The sequence below is a fragment of the Amphiprion ocellaris genome, chromosome 20 (genome assembly GCF_022539595.1).
Source record: "Amphiprion ocellaris isolate individual 3 ecotype Okinawa chromosome 20, ASM2253959v1, whole genome shotgun sequence".
NCBI lineage: Eukaryota > Metazoa > Chordata > Actinopteri > Pomacentridae > Amphiprion > Amphiprion ocellaris.
In genome coordinates, this window is record NC_072785.1 from 30,355,399 (window position 1) to 30,382,734 (window position 27,336).

Here is a 27,336-nt window from a genome sequence, read left to right on the forward strand (position 1 = left end):
GCTTCAACCTTCAGCTCAGACATCCTGACAGCTGACCCACATTAGAAGTGAAACCAGTCCGTCCATCTGACACTCCGAGTGGAATCATCTCCAGTGTCTCCTCCCTGTCCTCAAGGATCCTTTCTTCCTCCACCAACAGCAGCAATGAGCTCCCTGGAGAGCAGCAGAGATCCTCCAATTAGCTGCTGGATGACGACAACTCGCACCAGACTGGATGGAGAGTCTGTTGGGTCTGCTTTTACTTGGTTTATGTTTCATTTGTGTCATCTGTCTCGTTTTATGTCTCATTTGTGTCATTTTGTGTCTGTTTTTATTGTTTTGAGTCTTATTTATATTTTTTTGTCATTTTGTGTCTAATTTTTCTCATTGTGTGTCTGTTTTTTGTTGCTTTGTGTGTTTTTTTGTCATTTTGTGTCTCATTTTTGTCATTTTGTGTCTGCTTTTTGCTGTTTTGGATCTTTCTTGTGTCATTTGCATCTTATTTTTGTCTGTTATTTTTTGTGTAATTTGTGTTTTATTTTTGTCATTTTGTGTCTAATTTGTGATGTTTTGTCTTTGTTTTTTGTTGTTTTGAGTCTTATTTGTATCTTTTTTGTCATTTTGTGTCTAATTTTTCTCATTGTGTGCATGTTTTTGTCATTTTGTGTCAGTTTTTTGCTGTTTTGGATCAATTGTGTCTAATTTTTGTCATTTTGTGTCTGTTTTTGGATATTTTGTGTCATTGTGTGTCTTATTTGTGTCATTTTGTGTCTATTTTTTGTCATTTTGTTGCTGCTTCTTGTTGTTTTGTGTCTCATTTCTGTCACTGCGTGTCTGTGTTTTGTTGTTTTGTGTTGACAGAAAAATGCCATCTATTCGAGCCTCTGATTTATTTCATAATCACATTTGGAATCTGTTTCAGTCTCATGTTGGCTGTTATTATTTTTCTTATTTTTTCTTTACTTTTACAGCTAAAAATAGCAGTGGCAGATGAAAAAAAAAAAAAAAAAAGATTTAATCCAGTGCTGAGGTTAGTTTTTCTGATATCATCCCAATTGGTGACACTTTATCTCGACTAAAACCACCAGAACTGGATGCTGGAGTTCGTACAGATCATTTTCTGGATTTAAATGAGGTCTGCTGTGGGTTTTTTCTTGTCTGCAGCAGCTCCAGCTCCAGTTCAACATCCTGACGTCCTCCATCAGCAGAAAGTGAGATTGGCTGTGGGCGTCTGTGTTTCTTTATCTGCCGGAGCAGCTCGACAGGATGACGGTCCGGTGAAAAGGCTGCTGATGCTGCTCCATTATCCACAGCGAGGAGGCGGAGCTGAAACTCCAAACTCCCACTTCAGTTCCGACAAACGGAGGATTCCACCTTCAGACGGACGCTTCAATGATGAACGACTCACCAGGAGAAGTAATAACCAAGTTTAATGAAGCCGAGGAACTCCGTCTGCCAGAAGCGTCCCGACGTGATCGGCGTGGTTTTAATCAGCACCACTTATGCTAATGAGGCCATTAATTAGAATAATTGATGTATTAATTACCATCCGCTGACAGCAACACGTGGGCTGCGCTCTGAGAGGGGAGGTGAAGGCGTCTTTACATTAATATGCTAATGGTTGTAGCTGAAGTGATGAAACACGAGTTGTAGTAGTTTGCGTCATGCTAGTACAAGTACAAAGGATATAAAAACTACAAAGGATATAAAAACTACAAAGGATATAAAAACTACAAAGGATATAAAAACTACAAAGGATATTAAAGTATTCACCGCCTCCAGAGGTTTGAACCTTTTGTTCCTTTTCAGCATCACGTCACGGTCGATTAAATTTGGATTTTTGGACAAGAAATTTGCAAAAAAGACTCTTTAATGTCAAAGTGAAAACAAATATCTACAAATTAATGTCAATTAATTATTAGACGTGTAAAATATGTGATCGGATAAATATTCCATCTCTTCGAGTTAGTAGTTAATAGATGAACATTTGGATGCTGCAGGAATCATAGTTGTCTTGGTGGCCTCCCTCATTAGTCTCTTTCTTCGAGGACATCCTGCTCTAGTCAGATTTATTCATGTTCCATTTTCCTTCCATTTTTAATGATGGATTTGACTGGACTCAAGAGATCTTCAGGAACTTGTCAAAACACCACTAAATACAAGCTATAATCTGCGACGTTTTATCACTTTCAGCTAAATTTAGTCCAGTTTTAGTAAACAGGTAGCTGCTACTGCACTACAAGACGATACAGTAAACATGGAAAAGCAACAAGGTCCGATCTAAAGTTGTGTTGAGATTGTCGCCTACTTTACAGAGTTTTTCTACACAGCTGTTGATGTATTTCAGACTTGGATGCTACACGAGTATCTACTGGATATTCAGAATTATTTATGTTGCATGAACAGCTGTCTGAACATCTGCAGCACATCTGAGGCCATGGACTGCACAAAGCTGCTGTTTCTGGACAAATATCTCTTCACAACATCGAAATAAAACTTTTTAAAACAAATCAGTGCACGAATAACTTTATTTAATATCCACCTACACCAATGTGTTATTAAAATATCAATATATTAAGTAAATTCATCTTGTAAAGCAGCTGAATACATTAAAATAACTTTTGGTTTTCAAACAGCTTCACTGCAAATAATTTATAACTCAGTTCCACAACAACACAATTATAAACAACAGTAACGATTACAGCCTCTAATACGATCCCTGCAGGTGATTTAGTCTTTAGTTCTGCTGCTCAGGCCGACAACGAGATGAGCTGCTGAACGGTTCAGACGTCTGAGGAGTTTTATTCTCACCACAACTCTCAACGGGAGGAAGGAAATCACATTTACTCTCAGATAATGTTTCTTCTTACAACTGAGAGACGATGCATGATGGTGTTAATCGATGGATATGGGGTGTATCTTCTGGAAACTACAGCTTGGTGTGTGTCGTCCAGAGTTTTTAGTTAGTGATGTATCGTTGAGAACTGAAAACACTGACGAGTGGAGAATTTATCTCCAATAAATGTTTCCCAAAGTCAGTAATGACGAATTTTGCACCAGTAATAACTCATCCATCCATCCATCTTGCAGTGGTTACACCTATTTAATACATCAGTCGCGTTATCTTAGCAACAAAACTGGACTAAACTGGAGTCATAGTTTGTTCAACAGGAGCAAGTTTCACCAGATGCTGGTCAGAATAAACGTCAAGAAGTTTCACATATGGCTAAATAAACGCAAACTACTAAATAGTTACACGAACAACTGCCTGGTTCTACTGTTGTGCAGCTAATCGAATGGTCTCACAACCTCCACAAGCTACAAAAGACGGAAACAACCTGTATTCTCTGCATGATGTCAAGAAATGTATTGTAGAACAGCTGTAGTACCTAGTAGTTCCACCAGGTGGAGCCTCTTATTGTTTAATACTGTAGAGACCAGAGGAGGCATCACTCACACTGCAGGAAGTTCATGTTCAAGCAGAGAGCATTGTGGGGGTTTAGCTACTAAAGGGGCATGACAAAGACTTCTGTGGTGATCAATGACCTTGAAGTTAAGCAACCGTCGAATTTTACAAACCTTTATGGGCCTGCTGCCAAGAAACATCAACCACATCATGATACTGCCACCACCACATGCTTTCATTTTGATGGTGCCACCACCATGCTTCACATCATGATGCTGCCACCACCATGCTTCACATCATGATGCTGCCACCACCTTGAATTAGGCGAAGAAATCTGTTTTAAATTTGACATTTTATTATCGTCAAAAAGCCGAATTAAATCAAGCATAATTCAATGTAGAAAAGCAAGGAGGAGAAAATCTTAAAAGGGGGTTTGAAGCATCGATGTAGCTGTGTGCATTTCTAACATTGGAACTGGAGGTGAGGAGTTAAGGATCTCTGAGGACATTATGTTGCTTCAGTGTTGAGAAAGTCATTAAAAGCTCTGAAAAAGCAGGAAGCTGTCAGTGGCAGGTTGTCCCTTTAACCTGGGCTCTTAATGAATTCCTCCTCTAATCATTTCCATCCAAACATCCCAGCGCTGGTTCTTATTACTGCATCTACAGCCAGACTCATATGTGTTTAGAGGCTCGCTGGGCCAGAACATATTGCTGTGTGAATAAGAGTCCAGAGCAGAATCCCCTTCTCATAACCCAGCATGAATAATGGATTCAAAAATTAATCAGCTCCTCGTTTTGGCAAAAACAAAAAAAAAAAGAGGGGGGGTGAGTTTTCTCAGAGATGGCCCAGAAATCGTTAATAGATAATTCAGGCTAAGAGGCTGACGGCGTCTGTTCATTCAGCTGCTGAGGAAAATTTATCCAAGGTTGGAAACGAGCAGAAGATTTATGGAAAAAGAAAATAATAATCTATAAAATTTAATAAAAACCTGGTAAGAAACTCAATAAAATATAACTACATTTTACAGTGACTGGAGAAACTTTTAATTTGAAAATGATTGAAAATGATGCATAAAATACAGTTTTCGTATCATGATGCTGCCACCATCGTGCTTCACATCATGATGCTGCCACCACCATGCTTCACATCATGATGCTGCCACCATCGTGCTTCACATCATGATGCTGCCACCACCATGCTTCATATCATGATGCTGCCACCACCGTGCTTCACATCATGATGCTGCCACCACCATGCTTCACGTCATGATGCTGCCACCACCATGCTTCACATCATGATGCTGCCACCACCATGCTTCACGTCATGATGCTGCCACCACCGTGCTTCACGTCATGATGCTGCCACCACCATGCTTCACGTCATGATGCTGCCACCACCATGCTTCACGTCATGATGCTGCCACCACCGTGCTTCACATCATGATGCTGCCACCACCATGCTTCACATCATGATGCTGCCACCACCATGCTTCACATCATGATGCTGCCACCACCATGCTTCACATCATGATGCTGCCACCACCGTGCTTCACATCATGATGCTGCCACCACCGTGCTTCACATCATGATGCTGCCACCACCATGCTTCACGTCATGATGCTGCCACCACCGTGCTTCACATCATGATGCTGCCACCACCATGCTTCATATCATGATGCTGCCACCACCGTGCTTCACATCATGATGCTGCCACCACCATGCTTCACGTCATGATGCTGCCACCACCGTGCTTCACGTCATGATGCTGCCACCACCATGCTTCACATCATGATGCTGCCACCACTATGCTTCACATCATGATACTGCCACCACCGTGCTTCACATCATGATGCTGCCACCACCGTGCTTCACATCATGATGCTGCTACCACCGTGCTTCACATCATGATGCTGCCGCCACCATGCTTCACAACAAAACCTTTTTTGAAGGCTAATGCAAAAAAATCTGCAGGTGTTATCAAAACAAGTAATGGAACATCTAATAACTGAGACTTTTCTGGAATAAACCAGACCCTGTTTGTACATCTAGACCTTATAATGACCATGATAAAAGCCTTAAACCAAATTAAATCACCATGAAAACAGCTGAAAGGGTTGATTCTCTTCATCTACATCCAAACGAACATTCAGTTTCTTCTATTCTGCCTAATTATCCTTTATTTCTGCTTTGTTTTTCAGTTTCTTTTCAACATAGAGGATGGATTTTTAGAGTGACGTCTCTTTTTAAATCCTTCAACCTTTAGTTTTTACTGCGACTCCTCAGCTCTCCTTCCAGCATCATCTTCTTTATTCCTCACAGCTGCTTTGTTCTGCTGCAGCTCTGAGATTCGCTGCTTTTCTCTGGTTGCTAAGTGACACCAAGTTTGACAACTTCCAATTAGGATCAGAGAGCTTCACTGTTGTCCAACATGGAGTCCGTGGACCCTGAAGGGTCCTTCAGAGACACTCGAGGGTTTAAGAGAACTCACTCCTCTGCCAACATGTAGTTTGGTTGTTATTGTTCAACACAACCAGGCGGACTTTTACTGTCTTCAACTAAATATTCTGCTTTATTTTGTTTGGTTTATTTGGCTAAAAAATCTCTACAGGCGAAGAAACACGTCCCTATCACAAAATAAAAATCTAATTTATTGATTTATAGAACCTTTTAGGTTTCAAACATTATCATGTGTAATTTAAAGTCAAATTTCTGCATTAGTTAATTTAAAACTAAACTCAAATTGAGGAAACTTAATGAGATCGGCTTGAAATCTTCAACTCCCCTCCTTTATCATTTCATATCTGGATAATTTCAGATGGTTTAAAGTAGTATTTAGAAATATTTTTGATTGGAAAAGGACTCAATGTAGTTTGTTGGTGGAACAAAATTCCATAGAAGCTGTCATGTGAAAATATTTGAGCAAATTATTGCTTTTGTTGTTGTTGAGTCCAAATATTCAACTCTGACCAACATTCATGTGACATAAATTCAGAGTTATTAGGTTGAACTACAACCTTGCAAAATACGTGGAAAAAACTACTCAAATTTTCCAAAATATCTTAAAATGCAGAGAAAAATTTGTCAAATGAAGCCTCCAGAAAACCCAAGAAGTTAGAAAATAAAAGCCTGACTCTCTTTCCACAGTTTAAATTAAGTTAAGTTTAAGTTATCGACGTATTTGAAAAGGTTGTAAAATAAAAATCCTTTAGAAATATAAAGTAGAATTAAATTAAGCTGAAAATTTCACGCCGGCTCTGTTTTCTTTTGCAGAATATGATGAAAACAGTAAATTTATCAGGTTTAAAACTCCCCTTTTTCCATTTAACTCCATTTCTTCAGCTTCCTGTTCGGTTTCCTTCTTAGTGAATCTTATGTTTGAACCCTGAGAAGCAGCGAAACTCAATAAATTCTAAATGTCAGTCTGGAGGAAAACAACTGCACAATCCACCGTTTATTGATTAATGTCCTCTGAGAGACGAAGCAGCTCCTCAAACATCTAATAAGCTTTTTATGAAGCTCCGTCCGCTCAGATTCAGATTCTAATGGAGTTAAAGAGGACGTCCACTCTGGTCCTGTTTTATTGTTTCAGCTTTCTACATCCTCCTGTCAAACATTCTCTGTTTTGTTGACATTAAACTGACAGAAAAAATATGTTAAAAACGAATGAATAGTGTAAAAATGATGGCAAATATCTGCAAAATATCAATATTTTAGTGGATTTAAACACAATTCAATTGTGTCATTTTACAGTCACACTGCAAAAGAACAAATTACTATTAAAGTAAAATATAAAAAAAGATAAAACTGATTTTTGGTGTTGACATGATGTACAACTTTGGGCTTACACACACACACACACACACACACACACACACACACATATTCATCAGTTAAATCAGACCTTCAGCAATCTTTTCTGTCTTATTTTTTACTTGAAATTAATATACATATTTTTCCTTCAAATAACTGCAAACAAATCTGTGAAATAGTGATATTAGTTGCTGATTTCAATGCAATAAAAACTGTAATTTTGCATTTACACACTGTTGAAGGACAAATTACTATTTGCAAAAATACAGCTGTTGACATGAAGATTATTCCAGTTTTTGCCTGTTACGTTTGTGTTTTTGTTTGTTTTACAGTCACATCTATGTTGCCGTTATTTCTGATTATCAGTAACTAATAAACAAATGCTGCATTTATTTTAATACCATATGGAGTAATTTACCAAAACAGGAATTTTAAAAACGTTGCAATTACAGTGTCCAGTTTTACAGCCTTTTTCTGGTTTACCTGATATTTTAGTCATTAGCTGTGAAAGTTCTAACCGAACAGTGTCTTGATAAGGCTGAAACACCTAAACTTAAAATAAAAATAACTTATTTTGTTGCTGTTCAGTAAAGTTTCTATTATTTTGTGTGTCCAGTGTTGTCGACTTGCTGTTGTAATAATCTTTTGTTGTTCACTAAACGCTCCTCTGAGGCTGCTGAATGTTCCAGTCCAAATGAAAAGCAGCTTCCTGACATTATCTCCTGGTTATTCCTGGTTTCTGCCTCCTCAATTCTCCTTCTGCTCATGAATTCTGCAGCTCTGCAACCTGACAGCAGTTGATAAGCTGCTGTTTAAAGTCTGGAATGACGTCGAGTTGCTGCCGTTTGTGGATGTTTGAGCTTTAAAGTGTTTCTGATGAACTGTTTACAGAAATAAGAAATAAAAAGTCTCATTATGCTGCTGATGTCCTGTTCCAGTGACTTGTTTGGTTCTTGAAGTCCATTCAGATCTTAAAGGTCGTAAAAGCGTCACCTTCACTCACAAGAACAAGACAGATTTTCCTGCGTTCTAAAAATATGACAGATTGGAGATGAAATATGTTCAGAAAATACAGAGTAAAATTACACTAAATTAAGTCTTTATCGGACTATTTTAGTTTAGTCATCTAATGTTCTTCCTGTTTTCTTTTATACATCAGCTCCATTAAAGTCCATGACGCACATAAATGACAGTTTTCTCAGACTCCGTACGTGAATTATTTTGAACTTATGACTCATGTACAACAACTCTTCAACTTGCCAGACTCTCTACAATACCACCTTAGCAACCGATAATCAATTAATGGTTGGAATGAATGAAAATCAAAGTTTACACCAGGTTACTGAATTACATATTAAACAGCAAAAACTAACCACGTTGTTTAAAGCTGCCCTTCAGCAACTGATCCGACAGAATCCAAAGTTAATAACTGGTAACCTCATAACTTCGTTAGAATAATCCTTACAGCTGATCTACATGATGTAATGCAACTATCCACGTGTCCAAAGTGGTTTGAAATGGGTCCAAAACAAATGAAAGTGAAATATAATATGGCAAAAAGCGAGCTAGCTAGCTAGACCGGACAGCAGCTGGACATGTTTTTATAACAGAGTGCCCTTAGATTTTCCTTAAATAACTAAATTCAGAATATAAAAGTTACAATATTTCTAAATAATTGAGAGTTTGTCAAAAAATAACAAACTTATATTTCCCAAAATGATTTGAAAGGTGTTCAAAATGACTCCAAATCAGCAAAAGCAAACTGAAAACTGTCCTAGATGCTACAGGTACTACAGCTCTGACTGGAGGTCATTAGAGTAACAGAAGTCTTTGTCATGGTGCCCCGTTGCTAGCTAAACCCCCACAATGCTCTCTGTTTGCCAACATGAACTGTAGTCTCAGTGATGCTTCCTCTGGTCTCTACTGTATCAAGCATTAAGAGGCTCCACCTGTTGGAACAACCAAGTACTACAACTAAACTACAATATTTTAACATGTATTATATAAAATATTAATTTGTATTGTTTCAGCATGGGTGTTTTAATGTTGCACAATTTTGAACGATGTTGAATTTTCACCTCCAAATTCAGCAGTAAATCCACCCTACAACTCCAGCTAATTTAATTTAATTTCTGCCTGTAAAAGCTTGTAAAAACAACTCTTTAGATGTTTTATTTGTCCAACAAACAGTCTAAATCTGGAAGTTATATTCAAATAACAAACACATAGAACAGAAATCGACGTGATTCCACGTTTTTTTTTTTTTTTCCCACGTTGATCCAAACACATGAATTCAGTGTATTTTTTGGGGTAGTTTGATGACCAACGTCACTAGAAAACACAATGTTTCCTCCACCTACCTAAGATGGCGATGACCTCGTCGTCCTGGATGACCTCCAGTGACCCCGACACCACGAAGCAGAGGGTGTCGACGCTCTCGCCGGCGTGGAAGATCAGATCTCCTGGAGCGCAGTGGGTCGTCTGAAACTCCACCGCCAGCGAGCGAAGGCAGCCGTCGCTGGCCAACCGGAACGCAGGATGCTCGTTGAACACCTGGGTGAGACGGAAGCAGATCGGACGGTTAGAAATGAGTCTTTAGGGCCATGTTAGTGCCTCAATAGTGGCAAAAAAAGTGGCTAAATAAGCAGAGTTTACACCTTAAAGCTAAAATTTTATGGACTTCTCACAGTTTTCCAGAAATATATCAGCAAAAATAAAGTTTGAAACCTCCTGAAAAGCTCGTAAGTGGAGCTTGAGTTAGTATAACTTCATCAAAACATGAGCCTACTTTGAATTTTTGTGTGTTTGGCAGGTTTTGACAAGATTTACCGATTCAGCAATCAATGACTTTGCTGGATATTCGTGCTCTGCAGAGCGTGAACTAATGATTTTCGTGGATCCTGTTAGCTCCCCTCTTCTAGACTGCGTCTGAAATTAGTGGATGTGCACCAGTGTGGATTATCATTCAGTTTATATAACGTCAAACCCGTACTACTGTTAGTTTCTGATGTTTAGAAGTATTTACTCAGTCGAATGTCCTTGTTTAAGCCGCCTACATGGGAAAAAAGTGTATAAAAGCTGCAGTTGAAGTAAAGTATGTTTCAGAAGAATCTCAATTTTCTCTCTGCTTTGATTTTTCTGGTTTCTATCAACTTTTAAACTGGTGTTATAATCTGAGGGAAAGTACAAAAACATTCTTTTAATTCTTCAGCCACATCTCAACCATGGTTTAACTCGAGTACGATTAAAGAAAAGGGGAAATGTAGTTTAAAAAAAATCATATTTTACGTTTCGCTTATGCAAATTTGTCTATTGGAAAAACTGGAAATTTTAAGCCAAGTACCCTTGAAATTAAGTTGCAGGAATATAAACGGTTTATTTGGGTTAAATCAAATGGTTGGAGTAGATCTAACTTAAACCAGTGGCGTTAATGTTTCTTCTTTTTGAGTATTTCATGTGTATAATATTCACATTTGATCACCTACACTGTAAAAACTGAATTTAAGCTGCAGTTGAAGTAAAGTATGTTTCAGAATAATTTAATTTATCTTTCTGCTTCGGCGACAGCAGTTTACTTCTCTGGTTTTTAATCAACTTTGTCAACTTAAAAGGCTATTTTAGCATTTTAAGTTGACAAAGTTGATAAAAAAAACCCTCTTTATTTCAGAGGAATCGAATGATTCAAGTAGTTCTAACTTTTTATCTTGACTTGTACAGACTTTATGTTGCAGAGAAAAATGAGCCACAGTGAGGAAAAATGTGACAGACACAAAAAAAAAACCACCTCGAAACCACTCACAGTTCAGAGAATTACCCTGGAATATCGACGACAAACTAAACGTTTCAGCGTCACAACAAACTTCTACAATTTCTTCACTGTGAATCAGCAGGTTTAGGATTCTTTTGAACCAGAACAGTAGAACTCCACTAGAGTCTCTTTAAATTAAATATACAGGATTTCATCTTATTTTAAACATGCTTCTGCTTGTTTTTTTGTCTGCAGGAGTCATCACCTGATTTCACAGCTTCAACATGTTGAGATAATCCATCAGAGTTCAGATGAACCCTTCATTTGGTTCTTTGTGTTTTCATTCTGCCACTTCCTGTCGATCACCTGACGGAAGTATCTCCTCAAACCAACATCTCCTTCACCTCTCAGTGTTTTCATTTAGGGAGCTTTGTTTTTCCAGTCAACTCGCTGTCAGACCGCAGCTGGAGGTTGAAGCGTTTGAAGTTTGAGGTCTGACAAAGCATAAACTGTTCACGTTTAGGAACCTGGATGTTTGAGGAGCTTCAGAAGTAAAGAACTCTGACAGGAACGATCGCTGCTGCTGCAAAGTTTAGCATTTTCATGTTTTTATTCATGAATTCTTGCAGTTTAAACAAGCAGCTACACTCAAATCCAATCTTAATTCCATGCTTTTATTCTGGAAATTGGCATGTAGGACAGGAAGTCCTGTTTTCTTTGGGGATTGAAGCGTATTTCCATAACTGGGACACCCAACCATAAGTATACCTGAGTAGAATTAAGCCTAGAACCCAAATTTTAGATGTCAAAACCTACAATACCCATGTTTTAGTGTTTCTTTTACTTGGTTGAATATTAAAGATATAAACTCGACCTTGTGTCAAACTACCAACAAAATGAGGTCTGGTAAAGTAGATGATGTTAAATTTGTAGGACGATCTTTTGTCTGCATGTGTTTCCCCATATCTTAACATGAAAACCCTTAAACCAAGTCCTAAATCTAAGAAGTCAGAACCAGACGGAATTAAATCAGGTTTCTGATTTACTTTCATGCTGTAATGTGCGAATAATAACAGGATGAAGGTTAACTACAAAGAGTTTGGTGTCACACGTCAGATGTTCTTTGGTGTTTTTTGTCCATTTGGAGCCGTTATCAGATATTTGCTGAGCAAATTTAAAGCAAACTTTTGAAAAAATGTAAAAAGAAAAGAATGAGAATTTGCCATGTTTCCATTATTTGCTTTAGAGTGAATAAACTAGGCTTTATAGCTTTAATAAACAGTGTACAAGAAGACTAAACAAGCTGCTTGACAATCCCTAGAAGAAACAAACCAATCGTTTTGGTTCTCAAACCAGATGAGAGAAATCTTTTTAAGTTTTCAATTTAATTTAAAGAGTGGTTTTAGTTCAGTTTTACTAGTTATTGTCTTTTTCTTTATTAATTTGAAGGACTGTGGTGTTTACCGAGCAACATATTTTACATTTTATTGTCTCCTTTGGGTATGATTTACGGTTTTCTGGAAGCACAAGCAACTTTTGTGTCAGTAAGAACATCAAATATAGAAGAAAATCAGATTAAACAGATCTGCTTCTCAGGAAAGAAACCTTCGAGTGCGATCAGCTTCCCTTGAAACTCTATAAGGAGTCTATTTTGACAGATGGTCGTCTTGTCCTGCTATAAGTGTTGTTCAGCGAAACGTGCATCTATGTTACATTATTCCAACATATTCCTGTAGAAACCTTCATACTTGATAAATGAAAGCTTCTACTTGAAATAAATGTACATTTTGAGGGTCATTCCAGAGGCAGAGATACGCGAGACGCTGAGAATCAGACTAACTTTAGTAACTCGCATTTGTCATTGGAGATGTTTGTCACACAACTGAAGGTGTCCTTTGGTCGAACCGGTTCAGCAGTTTTAGTCATACAAAGTTTTATGGACCGATATCAGTCGAGTGATTTACCCTCAACAAGTTACGTAATGAAAACATCGGAGGACTGAAGCAGCGATTCGAGAAAATCAGTTTGTTGAAGATAGTTTGATGTTGGTTTTGTAGCCGGTTCAGATGTTTGTAGTTTGTTAGTGAAGATCAGAGTCTGGATTTTGGTCTTTATAAGAAAATATTGTCACTTACTTAGTTTTTAAACCTGTTTTTATTTTTTTGTATAAAGCTACTCTATGTGTTGTTACATAAAGAAGAAACAGTTGATTCTTACCTTCCTGTTGAGGTGGACGCAGATGTCGGCTCGCATGTCTTTAGGACAGATGGATAAAACCTGAAATATAAAGAGAGACAAGATCAGAATTTACAAAAACTTCTGCTAAAAACAAAGGGCATTCAATAAATCTCTTCCTTCTGACCAGGTTTCCCCAAAGAGGATTATTTGCAGCAAGAACATATTGGAAAAACATTATTTAAAGAAAGTCAATTAGCAGCAAGAGGACAGGACAAAAAGATTATCTCCAGAAAGTAATGAGGACGTATTTTACTTGGGCCTTTGGGACGCCTTATATCCTAAAATACTTAAACTCCTTAAGTTGATGCAGCAACTCACTCTTGATCTTAAGAACTATGGCTCAGACTTAAGGTGTTTACTTTCATCCTAAATGCGTCACAGAACGCAAGCTTAAGATCACAGTCCAATGAATCGAACAGAACAACGTCATCTGCAAAGAATCGAACTTTAAATCTAAAACCTCCAAACTGGACACTCTCCTTCCTCTGGCCTGAGAGTTTGCTAAAGAGGGAACTAAGCCGGATGGAAAACCTTGTGATTTACCAGTTCATGTGCAGTCTAGGCCTTTGGGCCCTCAGCAAACAAAAAGGGTCGACACAAGTGGCTAAAATGGTTTGGTTCGCCATTACAGTAAGTGTCTACAGGAGCATTTCTAGATGCAAAGGGCTGCGTTGCTTCCCACACACACTTTCACACTTTTTGTGGGTGTACAACTAGGTAGTGTCACGATAGATGATTGGCAGTTCTTTAACAGTATTCCAACACAGGCTCCACCCATTCGTTAGCAAACACTGACTGCATCTGATTGGACTAACACTTGTAGGATGTCCTTGATTTCAAACCGAAACTTTGAAAACTAAACAGAAAAAAATGTTTGAGGCAAAAAATAAGCTGATGAATATATCTTTGTTTTATGCCTAAAGTTAGCATTACGCTGGCTTTATTTTAACCTGCTACATCACCACGGTAATTGTGACTGACTAAAGTAGGCAGTACATGATTGGTCCATTTACTGTAGAAGAGTCACATGATGCATTAAATGCCCTCTTTTCATGTAAACATGCTCAAAGTCTAAACAAAGACACCTGGTTAACGAAGAAAATTTATAACCCCCTAGCCAGATCCATTATCTCTCACTGGGGTTTAGGCTTTGTATATCCATCTAACCCAAAGAGAACCTGAATTTGTCAAACTTGCTACTTGATACAGTCCTCCTAACGTTTTCAAACTTGTGTTGTATAATTCAGGGAATTCAGACTCACATATCACCAGGTTTTCCTCTATTTTGCTTTCTGCCTTTTTGCATGTCTCGTTTATATCAGTAGGTATACATTCAAGTGGTAAAAGATCAACCATTTTTAAATTAACTGGCGAATACTTTACAGCAACAAACTGTCAGGTTGTGGTACAAACTATTGGAAATAAAGTCTCTGAGTGCAGCAGTGAGTTTGTTGAGTTTTGCTGAAAGCCCCAGCAGCTGTTTTCCACTGAAAGCCTGCCCTGAATAAGCAATAGGGGCAGAAAATTTATAATTCCTTAAGGTCTGGACACCTGGAGTAACACTGTAAATGCAAACATATGGATGTAAATGCAAATGTGGAGTGCAGAGCTTGCTGTGAGTTTATATTTTAAACATTTGTCGAGCATAAATGTCTGAGTGAATGAAATCATTCGGGGCAACATGGATGTCGGGTTAGAAGAAGTTCAGAAAAACACCAGAAGAGTTCAGGTTCCTGCTTGAAAACATTCATAAGAAAAACTTTGTGGCTTATTGTCTGCGTATGAACACAGTTTAGAAATTCTGCTGCATTCGTTACCTCCCTCTGGGACTCTAAATTGAACTCGCCTTGTCCAGCTCATTACACAAATTCTCAAACCTGGCCTAATTAACTGGAGTATTTAGGTAGAAAGAGAGGAAACCCAACGTTCACAGCAACATGGGAAAAAAAAAACAAATCCTCTAAAAGCCTCACAACACCGCACAGTTGTCTTCTAAAGTGGAGGACATTAGTGAGACACTTCTGGGAGCCTCTGGTCTTTTTTGGGTGTAAACTCCCATAAACAGCTGACTATGTACCGAATAACGGCTCCCAAAGTGACAAAAAACAGCCACTAATTGGCGCCAGCTCCAACTGCGAGGTATTTATACTGAAGACTCGCCTCCTTGTCTCCTTAAGACGCTATAATTATCTTTGTTCGGAAAATGGAATTGATGGAGGGAAGGTTTGTGATCCAAAAGGACAGAAAGTAGAAAAATAAACTAACTGGACGGATAAAGAAGACAAACAAGTTCCATTAGAGCCGGACAGAAATAATGAGATCACGTGAAGTTTGGTTGAAGTTTGTTGTTGGGTAAAAAACTTCTCTGAAATCATCACCAAATGTTGAGGATCAGATTTCAGCAAAAAAAACAACCAAATGTTGTGCCGAAATGGAGCTTCATTTGAAAAGTTTCTCCAGAAGTGACAGATGGAGCATGAAAATAATGATTTAGAGTCAGAAAACAAACTGAATTTGTGGGTTGAATTAGCATACGCCAGACTCTGGGAGCTGATCTGTTACAGAAGGTAAAGAAGCGAAGATTAAAGAGAACAGAAATGTTTGAAAGAAGCTCTGATAGTCAAATTATTGACTTTAAATCTGTCATTTCCCACTGCAGGACGTTGCAGATTCTTTTTCGTAAACTTGAACTTTTGAGTGATATCACCGTACAGGCGAACGGCTAATAGGCTAACGGATAATATATGCAAATTTCCCACAGACTGTCTTTCAGCGTTTCCACTCAAAATAGTCCAAAGATGGTTAATTTCACAGTGAAGGCATAACTTCTGGTTTTATTTCTTTTCTAAAAGTTCTGATTTGCAATGAAAACCAATGAGCTGTTGCTGGCCCCGCCCCCTTCACGAAGAAAACTCTCTGCATCTGTCAGATAACAGCCAAAACTTGGCTCAATTCTAAGATTAATCAGTGCTTAAAGTTGGATTTCATGTAAAAATTCATCCCAGAGTTCAGATTAAACTTCAGATTTACAGTTTCAGTCATTTCAATTGTTTTATTAGTTAGCTGTGATTGGTTCTTAGAGTTTGACTGATGTTTTTCACAATTTCCTGATATTTTAGAGGCCAAATAATAATGTACAATATGAACATTTAATGTCATTTGTTGGAACAATTTACTGTTATTTTGTAGTAGATAATGCAGTAAATATCAAAATCACAGTAAAAACATAAATTATTGACATGTCTGTGTTTTTACAAATACTGATTAATTCTTTTATGTTTGAATATTAAATTATGACTTTTTTACAGTGTTTAAATCTGCAAAAAATGTCATTATCTCACAGATATTTGCCGTTATTTGAACGAAAAGTGTACTACTAAACCACAGATTTTCCCTGTTTTGTTGGTACGTTTTATATATATATATATATATATATATATATATCAGTGTTTCCTCTAGGATTTTTTCCTGCAGCACAAAAAAAATGAGTGGATACTGAGAGCAACAGAGTCATCTGTAGTTTACCTTAGTACTTGCGAGTACCTGACACTGCAAGACTGCCATGAAGGTGGAGACATGCGGCGGTGGTGTATTTGCGACGATTAAAAAAAAAAACAAAACAAAAAACAATTTAAAGGAGCGGCGCTGGGATTTTATATATATATATACACACACACACACACACACACACACACACACACACACACACACACACACACACATATATAAACTAATTGTTTTTTAAAAAGGCCAAAACTGCACATATCAGTATTTTTTGCTAATTATAATTTGTTCTTGCAACTGAAATTACCTTGTCGTGGTGCATTTCACTTATCTAAACAAAATGTGATTATTTTACATATTATTTTACATGGTTATTTTTCAAGTTTTATGGTTTTTAAATATTACTCTATTTTCTTGTTTTTTCTGGCACCTTTGCTGAAAGATTTTTACCATTTTTTATTAATTTTTTTAATGTTTTATAGTAAACTGATCAATTATTTAGGAAACTGGCAGTTCAATCTAAAATGGTAATCATTAGTTTTAAGCCATCTTCACTGATTATTTAATTGGATGTTTGTATTTTATAACTTTTTTGTGGTTGTACTGTCACTACTTAACTTATATCATTTTCTTTTAGCTACACTTCATACTTTTATGCAAACTTGGTCTAAATCCTGTTTAGTTTAATGCATTTTTCATTTATTTTTAACCACCAGCACTGAATTATAAATCCTTTCAGTATAAACTGACAGCCAGTCTTCTGTTTTGAATCTTATTTCTGTCATCTTTAGCGGGTCACAAACCAACAGCTCACATGATGGAGCCTCTGCAGTCTGAACTCCTGCTGTGATGCTGCAGCAATTTCTTGGATATAATAAAAATTTTAAATCTAAATTGAACGTGTGCATAACGGCAGTCAGAGCGACGGGTCAGGAGTTCAGCTCTCAGTGTGAGTAAATCAGGTCAGAACGGCGTGAGGCTGAGAGGCATTTTATTCTCTTTAGGTTTTCATTCCTTTCGTCTGGATTCTGTTCTGAGGTTTTCCTTCAGAGCTGCTTTTTGTCTCACGGCTGTCGTGTTAATTAGCTGAACAAATGGAATGTTTTTAAGTGTGACTGCTGCGTCTAAACCTGTCGTCGCCCAGGTTTTGCTTCCTCATGTGTGACTCGGTGGTTTTGTAATCGAGTTTTTGATCCCTGTATGAAGATTTACTGCTGTCATGAACAAAAGTCTACATCCACTCATGAAGACCATGTTTATCATGTCAGTCTTGAGTTTCCAGTAACTCCTAGAACTTATAATTTTCTGTGATGGAATCAATGAAACATATACTGTACATCTTTGCATTCTGGTTCTTTCATAGGTTTCTTGAAGGTTTTCTGAAACTATCACAAAATCTTAGGGGTCAAAAATATACATCCAGCAATTCTAGTATTTGGTTAAATTTGTCCATTTCTACCACAATCAGGTTCTTTTGGTTTCCGTCCACAAGCTTCTGGTTCATCTCTTTTAAACAGAACTGGTTCAGTTCAACTAAATTTAACTTGTTTCTTCAGCTTCTTGATGGGTTTAAGTCAGGACTTTGGGGAGACCAGTCTAGAACCTTCATTCTAGCCTGATTGAACCATTTCTTTACCACGTCTGATGTGTGTTTGAACTCATTGTCTTGTTGAAACATCCGTGTCCAAGATCAACCTTCTGCTGATGGTTTTAGGTTTTCCTTAAGAATGTGGAGGGAATCCTTCTCTTTCATTATTCCATTTGTGTAAAGCTCCAGTTCCACAGAGCATGATACTGCCACCACCATGCTTGATGGTAGGTTTGGTGTTCTTGGGGTTAAAAAAAAAAAAAAAATCCACCGAAGACAGTTTGAAATCAGAACCAAAATCAAACTTAACCAGTCCAAAAAAATGTTCAGAATTAGTCAGAATACAGTCTAAAACCAGTGTTTAAAAAGTCTAAAACCAGTATGAAATTGGGACAAAACCAAACCCAAACTACTCCAAAAAAATTCCAAAACAATTTGGAACCAGTCCTCATCCAGGACCAGATCCAGAATAAAATAAATCCTAAACCAACTTTAAATCACATCCAAAACCAAGACTGATACCAAACAAACAAGTTCCAAGAAAGTCCAGAACCAGTCCAACATCCAGTCTGAAACCATTCCAGAAGCTCTTCTAGAAAGCCCCAGAGCATGATACTGCCACCTCCATGCTAGATGGTAAGTTTGGTGTTCTTGGAGTTAAAGGCCTCACCTTCAGTTTTTGTTCTATCTGACCACAGAACTTTCCTCCAGAAGGTCTTTTCTTTGTCCATGTGATCAGTGGAGCTTTAAGGTTCTGCTTCTAGAGAAAGAACTTCCTTCTTCATGGATCCTCTCAGCTCATGTTGATGTAAAACCCTGTGGACACTGACAGCTGTGTTCCAGCAGCTTCTCATTCATTCATTCAGACCTGCTTTCTGATGATTGTTGGTTGACTCTTGACCATCCTGACCAATCGTCTCTCAGCAGCAGGTGATAGTTTGTGTTTTCTTCCTGATGGTGGCAGAAACACAACTGGACCATGAACTTTATTCTGACAAACAGATGATTTTGTATCTGAAGCTGCTTTGAAACAGCTCCAAGTGACTTTCTGACTCAAGTTTACCACTGTAGTGTTTGAGACTAACGAGTGGATCAAATAGGTCCTAATTAAATTGGCTCAGAGGAGTCATCAGCTGTAGTCAATTGTAATCACTCAGGAGAAGAGGCCATGAAACTAAGAAAATTTGATAAACACAACTTTCTACATCACCAAACTGATGATTCATACTCCTGTATGTAGATTTTTGACCGATCAGATTTTGTCATATTTCCAGAAGACCTTTAAAAATTTAAGAAAGAACCAAAACACATGGTAGTTTTTTGCATTTAAATTAAGAATTACAGGAAACATCGGAACTTCGACTGTCATGATTTATGTCTTTACAAGTGTATGTAAACACAAAGACGTCTCAGCCTTACCTTCTCCGTGTCGATGCCTTTGGACATGGACCAGGTGGACACGATGTAGTCCATCACCCGCTCACTGAGGCCCTTAGGAACCTGGTAGAGCTTCAGGAAGTCCCTGACGTTGTTGAGCATCTCGTGGTAGCGGTTGGTGTTGGCGTACATCTGCTGGAAGATGGTGGTCACGTTTCCAAAGATGGTGGCATAGAGCAGAGCTAAAGAAGAAGAGAAAGGAGGACGATGCCATGTTATAACAAGCTAATATTTAGCATTTCTCTGATTATCGGTTATTTTTAGGAACTGATAATAGAGACAGATTAGCATGACGGCAAATTGAAGCATCTCCGGTGAATCCAGTCAATTAGCAGATGTTGCTAAAGCTGTAATAAACACCACAATCTTACACAAACAACAAGAAAATACCAGAATAATTCACTTTTTGGTGCAGCTTATTTTTTACTGACGCTGCTAGGCTAATGCCATCGCTAAGAGGTTAGCTGTGTCTCTCAGGCTACAACTAACGCTATCTGGAGCACCATAACATGTTTCTAAAGTCAGACTAACTTTAACAATCTCTTCTAACTGACAGACAGTTTCCATTTACTCCACCAATTATCCAGCAGGTTATTCTATTTTTTCTATCAATCTGTTGATGTTTTGCTGCAGTTGTCACCTCAGATTTGAAGTTTTTAAAGTCGTTTTAGTCACTGTATGCCACGTTGGGGTAAAGAAAAGGAAAACTCAGAGGAAGGAGTTGTGATTTACTCAACGTCTGATGTGTAAAAAGTTCAGGAACAGGTAGTATATAGGTGACTTTTCCACCTTTGGAACTTAAATCCTCCTGCGTCACCGCTGCCTCCTCTGCATCCTGTTTCCATGGAGACCTCACTTTAAATAGTTTCCCTCCTCTCGGCCGTCACAAAGGAAACGAGAAGAAACAGCAAATTTTAAGACTTGTGAGCGGATGATCTGATGATGGAGGACCACTTTAATGTCTCAAAGTGACTGCAGCTCTGAGATAAAATGAGTCTTTTCATGCTTTCTGAGAATAAAAATGGGAGAAAGACCAAAGACAGCGAAGCAGCGGACAAAGGAAACAAAGGAAAAGTGTGTTTTCATGTTCGCCGAAGACCGAGTGTGTTTGGATCAAAGACAGGAACAGGAAGGTGTCGCCTGATAAACGCTCCTCCAGGTTGGTTTCTTTAAAGCTGGCAGCTTTCCAGGACCTTCCAGGACCTTTTCCAGCACAATGTCAGCTGCTAAAGAGCTGAAACTGAAGCTCAAAGACATAAAACACCTCCACCAAACACAGCACCACTAATTGGTCGACCAGGTGTCTCAGAGGTAGTCGATGTCACCAGAGTTTGATCCCCGATGGACGTTAATTAAAATTCAAATTATACCAGAGTTCGTTTCGTAGAATCCAGGAGAGAATGAAGAAGTTTCAACAAGTTTGCTACCATTTTTAGTCACAGTTTGCTTTTTATTTTAGTTGTTTGTTGCTTTTCCTTTTAGTCACTTGTTACTTTAATTTTCAGGTGCTGTTTTTTGTCAGTCGCTGTCTGCTTTTCTTTTGCTACTTCCTGTCGTTTTTAGTTACCGTTCTCAGTTATTTTGAGTCACGATTGGCTTTTGTTTTCATTTGTTGTTTCTGTTTGTTTTCATTTCAAACTCAAAATATCCCACGGTTTGGTTCCTTCCATCCAGGAAAGAACGATGAAGTTTGAACTCCGAGGGCAAAAAGTTTGTTGGGTGTGAAGAAGAAGGGTGTTAGATAACGAACCACAAACTGACATCCAGACTCCTGCAGACTGTATCGTACAGGAAGTTAATTCTCACTTTCAGCACTTTGATATTCAGGTGGTTAAGGGAGGTGGAAGCAAATAAAAGAGAAATAAACTTTCAGAAAATTGAGCTCTACAGTTTCAAAAGCACCAAAACATCTTTAAAATCTTTGAGCTTGTACTCTCCACACTGCGAAAGAGTTCGTTTTCAAGCAGAATTTAAAGTTTTGAACAATTTACTGCTTCACATCATGATGCTGCCACCACCATGCTTCACATCATGATGCTGCCACCACCGTGCTTCATATCATGATGCCATCACCATGCTTTTATTATTACCTTTTCTCTGGGAATTTACTAGTTATTTTCTGTGATTTACCAAAACAGGGACAATCTTCAAAATAAAAGAAAATTGTTCAAGAATCTCTTCATCTTTCATGTTAATTTTTTTTTGAGGGAAACAAGACCATGCAAAATATAGAAAACTGACTTGTCAAAAATGGAAAACATGGCAGATTAAAGAATGAAACGACACTGCTTGAACATTTAAGTAAAATGGTGCCATTGATCACGACTATATGGTGTGTAGTGACACACAAAATGCAAAAAATTGTGTTCAACGAACATGAAGTGACTTTAATGTTAAAAACACACGTTTTTATGACACCAGGCTGCTCCCCACTGAGCTGCTAGAGTCTGGTAAAATAGAATAATTCAATCATTGCAGTCAGCCTGCAGTTTCAAGTTGTCATCTCAACACTATATTTAAAATGTGATCTGTCCCCAGTGGCTCCATTTATTTAAATCCGGGGTCTGCTGTCCAGAGATGGAGGCCGATGATGATGATGGTGATGATGACGGTCAGATGAAGCGTTTATTTCCTCACAGTTATGAGCTGATGGAGCAGCCTGAGGAGAGCAGACGCTGTCAGAGTGAAGCTCCAGAAATCTTTACGGAGAGTTTATTTCCAAATTGACTGTGACACCAAGATGAAAACACATCAAACCATCAGTCTGGTGGAGAATTCTGGATCCTGGAGTTGCTCTGGGCTCAAATGAGAGACACCAGAGTTTCATTTCTCTATAACACACAGTTTCTGTACTAAATAGCCTGTTAAAATCAAACAGGATTTAATGTGAAGCATGGTGGTGGCAGCATCATGATGTGAAGCACGGTGGTGGCAGTATCATGATGTGAAGCACGGTGGTGGCAGCATCATGATGTGAAGCACGGAGGTGGCAGCATCATGATGTGAAGCACGGTGGAGGCAGCATCATGATGTGAAGCACGGTGGAGGCAGCATCATGATGTGAAGCACGGTGGTGGCAGCATCATGATGTGAAGCACGGTGGAGGCAGCATCATGATGTGAAGCACGGTGGAGGCAGCATCATGATGTGAAGCACGGTGGTGGCAGCATCATGATGTGAAGCACGGTGGAGGCAGCATCATGATGTGAAGCACGGAGGTGGCAGCATCATGATGTGAAGCACGGTGGAGGCAGCATCATGATGTGAAGCACGGTGGAGGCAGCATCATGATGTGAAGCACGGTGGTGGCAGCATCATGATGTGAAGCACGGTGGAGGCAGCATCATGATGTGAAGCACGGTGGAGGCAGCATCATGATGTGAAGCACGGTGGTGGCAGCATCATGATGTGAAGCACGGTGGTGGCAGCATTATGATGTGAAGCACGGTGGTGGCAGCATCATGATGTGAAGCACGGTGGTGGCAGCATCATGATGTGAAGCACGGTGGTGGCAGCATCATGATGTGAAGCACGGTGGAGGCAGCATCATGATGTGAAGCACGGTGGAGGCAGCATCATGATGTGAAGCACGGTGGAGGCAGCATCATGATGTGAAGCACGGTGGTCGCTATTTCCTGTCGCTTTTAGTCATTACTTCCTGTCATTTTCAGTCACTGTTTTCTGTCAGTTTGAGTTGTCTGTATTTGTTTTCAGTCACCGTTTGCGTTTACATTTATATGCTTTTTAGTTTTGTTTTCAGATGGTTTTTGTTTTCATTTGTTGTTTACGTCATTTTCAGTCACTGTTTGTTATTGTTTTCAGTCATTGTTTACTCTAATTTTCAGATGTGTTTTTTGTTGTTTTTGATCGTTTTTTAATTTCATTTTTGGTCATTGTTTAATTTTTAGTCGCTGTCACTTTTGTCTTCAGTCGCTGTTTACTTTCAGTTGCTCTTTACTTTCGTTTTTAGCTCCTACTTCCTATTTTATTTCAGTCAGTTTTTCATTGTCCGTCGTTTACTTTTGTTTTCAGTTCCTACTTATTGTTGTTTTTAGTCGCAGGTATGTGTTGTTTTCGATTGTTTACTTTTTTCAAATGCTGTTCTTTCAGATGTGCACATTGTTTCTTTAGTCATTGTTTTCAGCTGCTGTTTGCTTTTTGCCTCATTTTCAGAACTGTTTGTGTTTGCATCGACCAGTTTATCGTTTTAATTGCTGTTTCTTCTGAATGAAAACAATGACGCTAGCAGATGAAGAAACTGTTGCTTCTGTCTGAAGAGAAAGAAATCGAGAGTCAACATCTGTCTGTGAAACATTTCTCTTTGGTTCCTTCTTCAGTAGATAAAAACTAATATTGTTCTGTTGCAGTTATTTTCTCTTTGAGAGATTAAACAAAGCATAAACCATCTGTTTTTATTTATGCTCTGATTTTGTGTGACGATAATGAAACTGTTTCAGGAGAGAAGAAGCCGGCCGCCTCTCTGTCACGACCATTTTCCATTTCCAGATTTTGAGCGATCGGCTGCAGGAGTTTCGGATGATTTGTCAAAGCGAATGAGTGTGAGGGACTGAAATCTGTCATTAGAGACGTCGAGTCACTGCAGGCGGGAATAAAAAAACAGAAAATGTTCTTCAGAACAGTCGTACGAAGAGATGAAACCAGACGTACAGTCGCACTAGAGGTGATGCTACAAACAAATTAAACAGCAGAAGGTCTGGAGTCGATGTAATTGAAGCCTCGGGGAAATTAGCCGCTAGTCGTATTGATGAGAAGACGGAGGCTGTAGTCGTATGTCTGAAACTAAGATTCATTTTTCAGCTGTTATCAAGACATCCAGGAATCAGCTGGGATTGAGGGCTGTTAGTTTTTTCCTTGGTCGGTTCATTTAAACCATGTTGTCTCCTATTTTTTTGAAAGCTTTGGTCAGTTAATTGCATCCTGCACTGCAAAAAAAAAAAAACAAACTGCAAAATTCCAGCAGCCAGTGCATCAAAAAACTGCAGTTAAATGTTAGAAAACAGCAACTTTGTAATAATACAGTGATTTTACACAATCAGGATATAGTTTCTTGCCCTAATTTTACATAAAGTGTCATTTGTTTCACTTTTAAATGTTTAAAAAATATATTTATATGTGTAAATAGTTAAATTATCTGTAATCATAATGTGAAGCATGATGGTGGCAGCATCATGACAAAGAAATGCAGAAAAAAAGTTCAATAAAACAGACGTTCCTTAAGGTAGGTGGAAATACTGATAATAAACCCACGTTCACTCAATAATAAACTTTTTGTCAGCTCCAAACTTGACATTAGGCTGCCTTTTAAGATTTCTCTACATGATGCCACCACGGTGCTTCACATCATGATGCTGCCACTACCATGCTTCACATCATGATGCTGCCACCACCATGCTTCACATCATGATGCTGCCACCACCATGCTTCACATCATGATGCTGCCACTACCATGCTTCACATCATGATGCTGCCACCACCATGCTTCACATCATGATGCTGCCACCACCATGCTTCACACCATGATGCTGCCACCACGGTGCTTCACATCATGATGCTGCCACCACCATGCTTCACATCATGATGCTGCCACCTCCATGCTTCACATCATGATGCTGCCACCACCATGCTTCACGTCATGATGCTGCCACCACCATGTTTCACATCATGATGCTGCCACCACCATGCTTCACATCATGATGCTGCCACCACCATGTTTCACATCATGATGCTGCCACCTCCATGCTTCACATCATGATGCTGCCACCTCCATGCTTCACATCATGATGCTGCCACCTCCATGCTTCACATCATGATGCTGCCACCTCCATGCTTCACGTCATGATGCTGCCACCACCATGCTTCACATCATGATGCTGCCACCTCCATGCTTCACATCATGATGCTGCCACCTCCATGCTTCACATCATGATGCTGCCACCACCATGCTTTACATCATGATGCTGCCACCTCCATGCTTCACATCATGATGCTGCCACCACCATGCTTCATATCATGATGCTGCCACCACCGTGCTTCACATCATGATGCTGCCACCACCGTGCTGAATGTTATGCTGTCCACTGTTGTCCACCAAACATAACATCTATTTTGATGGTCAAAAATCTCCAGTCTGGTCTCCTCAGTCCAAAGAACCTACTTCAGAGTCTCCACATGTCTTCTACTGAACTGTAGTCCAGACTTAATATGAACTTTTTTCAACTGAATCTTTCTCTTTGTCACTGTTTCCTTGCTGACAGCTCATCATTTTAGACTTTACTGTGTTTTTTATTTATCTGCTCTGGTGTCAGAAAGATCTGTCAAAGGAACAAACTACGATGAGTGATGTTAGCTGATGCTGCAGCTGGAACACATTCGTCAGAAAGAATGATGGTTCAGTAGAAATAAGAGGATGGACACTGTGTTTTACCCTCAGGCTTTAATGAAGAATGACAAAAAGATAACTCCCATCGTCCAATCTATCCACAGGTTGGATATAAAAGCGTGTGTGTGTGTGTGAGATATCTGCCATCTGTGGTTTCAGAGCTGCTTTTACATAAAAACCAAACAGAAACAGCAGCAGCTCTCAGAGTCCATTTGCTGCTCAGCGAGGCGACACATTAAGTCGTCCAAACCTGAACACACCAGAGAGTAAACCTGTTTGGAGCAATTCTGCTGGAGAGTAAAACATTCTGAAGGCGGTCTAAATATCGACTGAAACGCTGCAGATTCGTCCCACAACTCAGTAAATAAGCTGCTTTTTCTCCAATGTTAGGTCGTTTAGTTCTCATTAAGTCGCCCTAATCAGCTGTTTATTTATATTTACGGCGTGTAAAGATAATAATGGGTTTCAGATTGAAGGAGTCGAAGCCGATGTGTGACTAAACCTGAAGTACAGGACAGAACAAGAAGAAAACTCTAAAAATACAATCATTGTTGGAGTTTTCTGCACTGGAAGAAAAAAAATTAAAATCTAGACTGTAGATTCAGAGAAAAACAATGAATTCTTGTTCAAGTTTATGCGCAAAAACCTGCACTTAATCAGATTATACTTCTTGATCTATTATGAAAAGCAGATTTTTATTCACGCTGGTGTGAAACTGACATTAAAACGATGGAACAAGCAAACAAAACAGATAAACAGCATTTTTAGTAAATATGAATCCAAAACCAGCTGCCAGTTAGCGCAGCTTAGCATAAAGACAGGAAATATTGGATAAAATGAACCTACATCCTTGTTTCATTGCTCCTGACTCATTTTTCTTCACTGTGGGTTAATTTTTCTCTGCTCTCTGTTTTTCCAACGGTCCTTAGACTTCTCATCTGAGTCGTGTTCATTCTGTCGGAAAATTACCCAAATCTGAGTTTAAAATCGTGACATTTAATCATTTAGTCCCTCGACTCTTCATGCACCAGTTACAAATTTTCCACAAATAAATCATTTGTTCTGACTGCATTCTGTAAAAAAAAAAAAAAAAAATTAATTCTGGACCGGAAAGCCGACAATTACAAAAACTCATGACTTTCTCGGCTGAATTGCAGGCAGTGTTTCCACAGAGCAGAGAGGAAACAAGTATGAAACAAATCTTCTGGATTTACTGCATTTTTCGTG

At 38.7% G+C, this 27,336-nt stretch overlaps 1 protein-coding gene across 2 annotated transcripts in view; it reads right to left on the bottom strand.

The window, feature by feature from the left end:
* Nucleotides 1–27,336, bottom strand: part of kcnh5b (potassium voltage-gated channel, subfamily H (eag-related), member 5b) — a 152,925-nt gene that overhangs the window by 50,203 nt on the left and 75,386 nt on the right. For both annotated transcript variants that reach the window (XM_055006156.1, XM_055006157.1), the window contains exons 9-11: nucleotides 19,692–19,891; nucleotides 13,160–13,219; nucleotides 9,555–9,747 (exon numbers count right to left, since the gene is read on the bottom strand). In XM_055006156.1, the coding sequence (XP_054862131.1) occupies nucleotides 9,555–9,747; nucleotides 13,160–13,219; nucleotides 19,692–19,891 (453 nt within the window). The remainder of the gene's footprint in view (nucleotides 1–9,554; nucleotides 9,748–13,159; nucleotides 13,220–19,691; nucleotides 19,892–27,336) is intronic.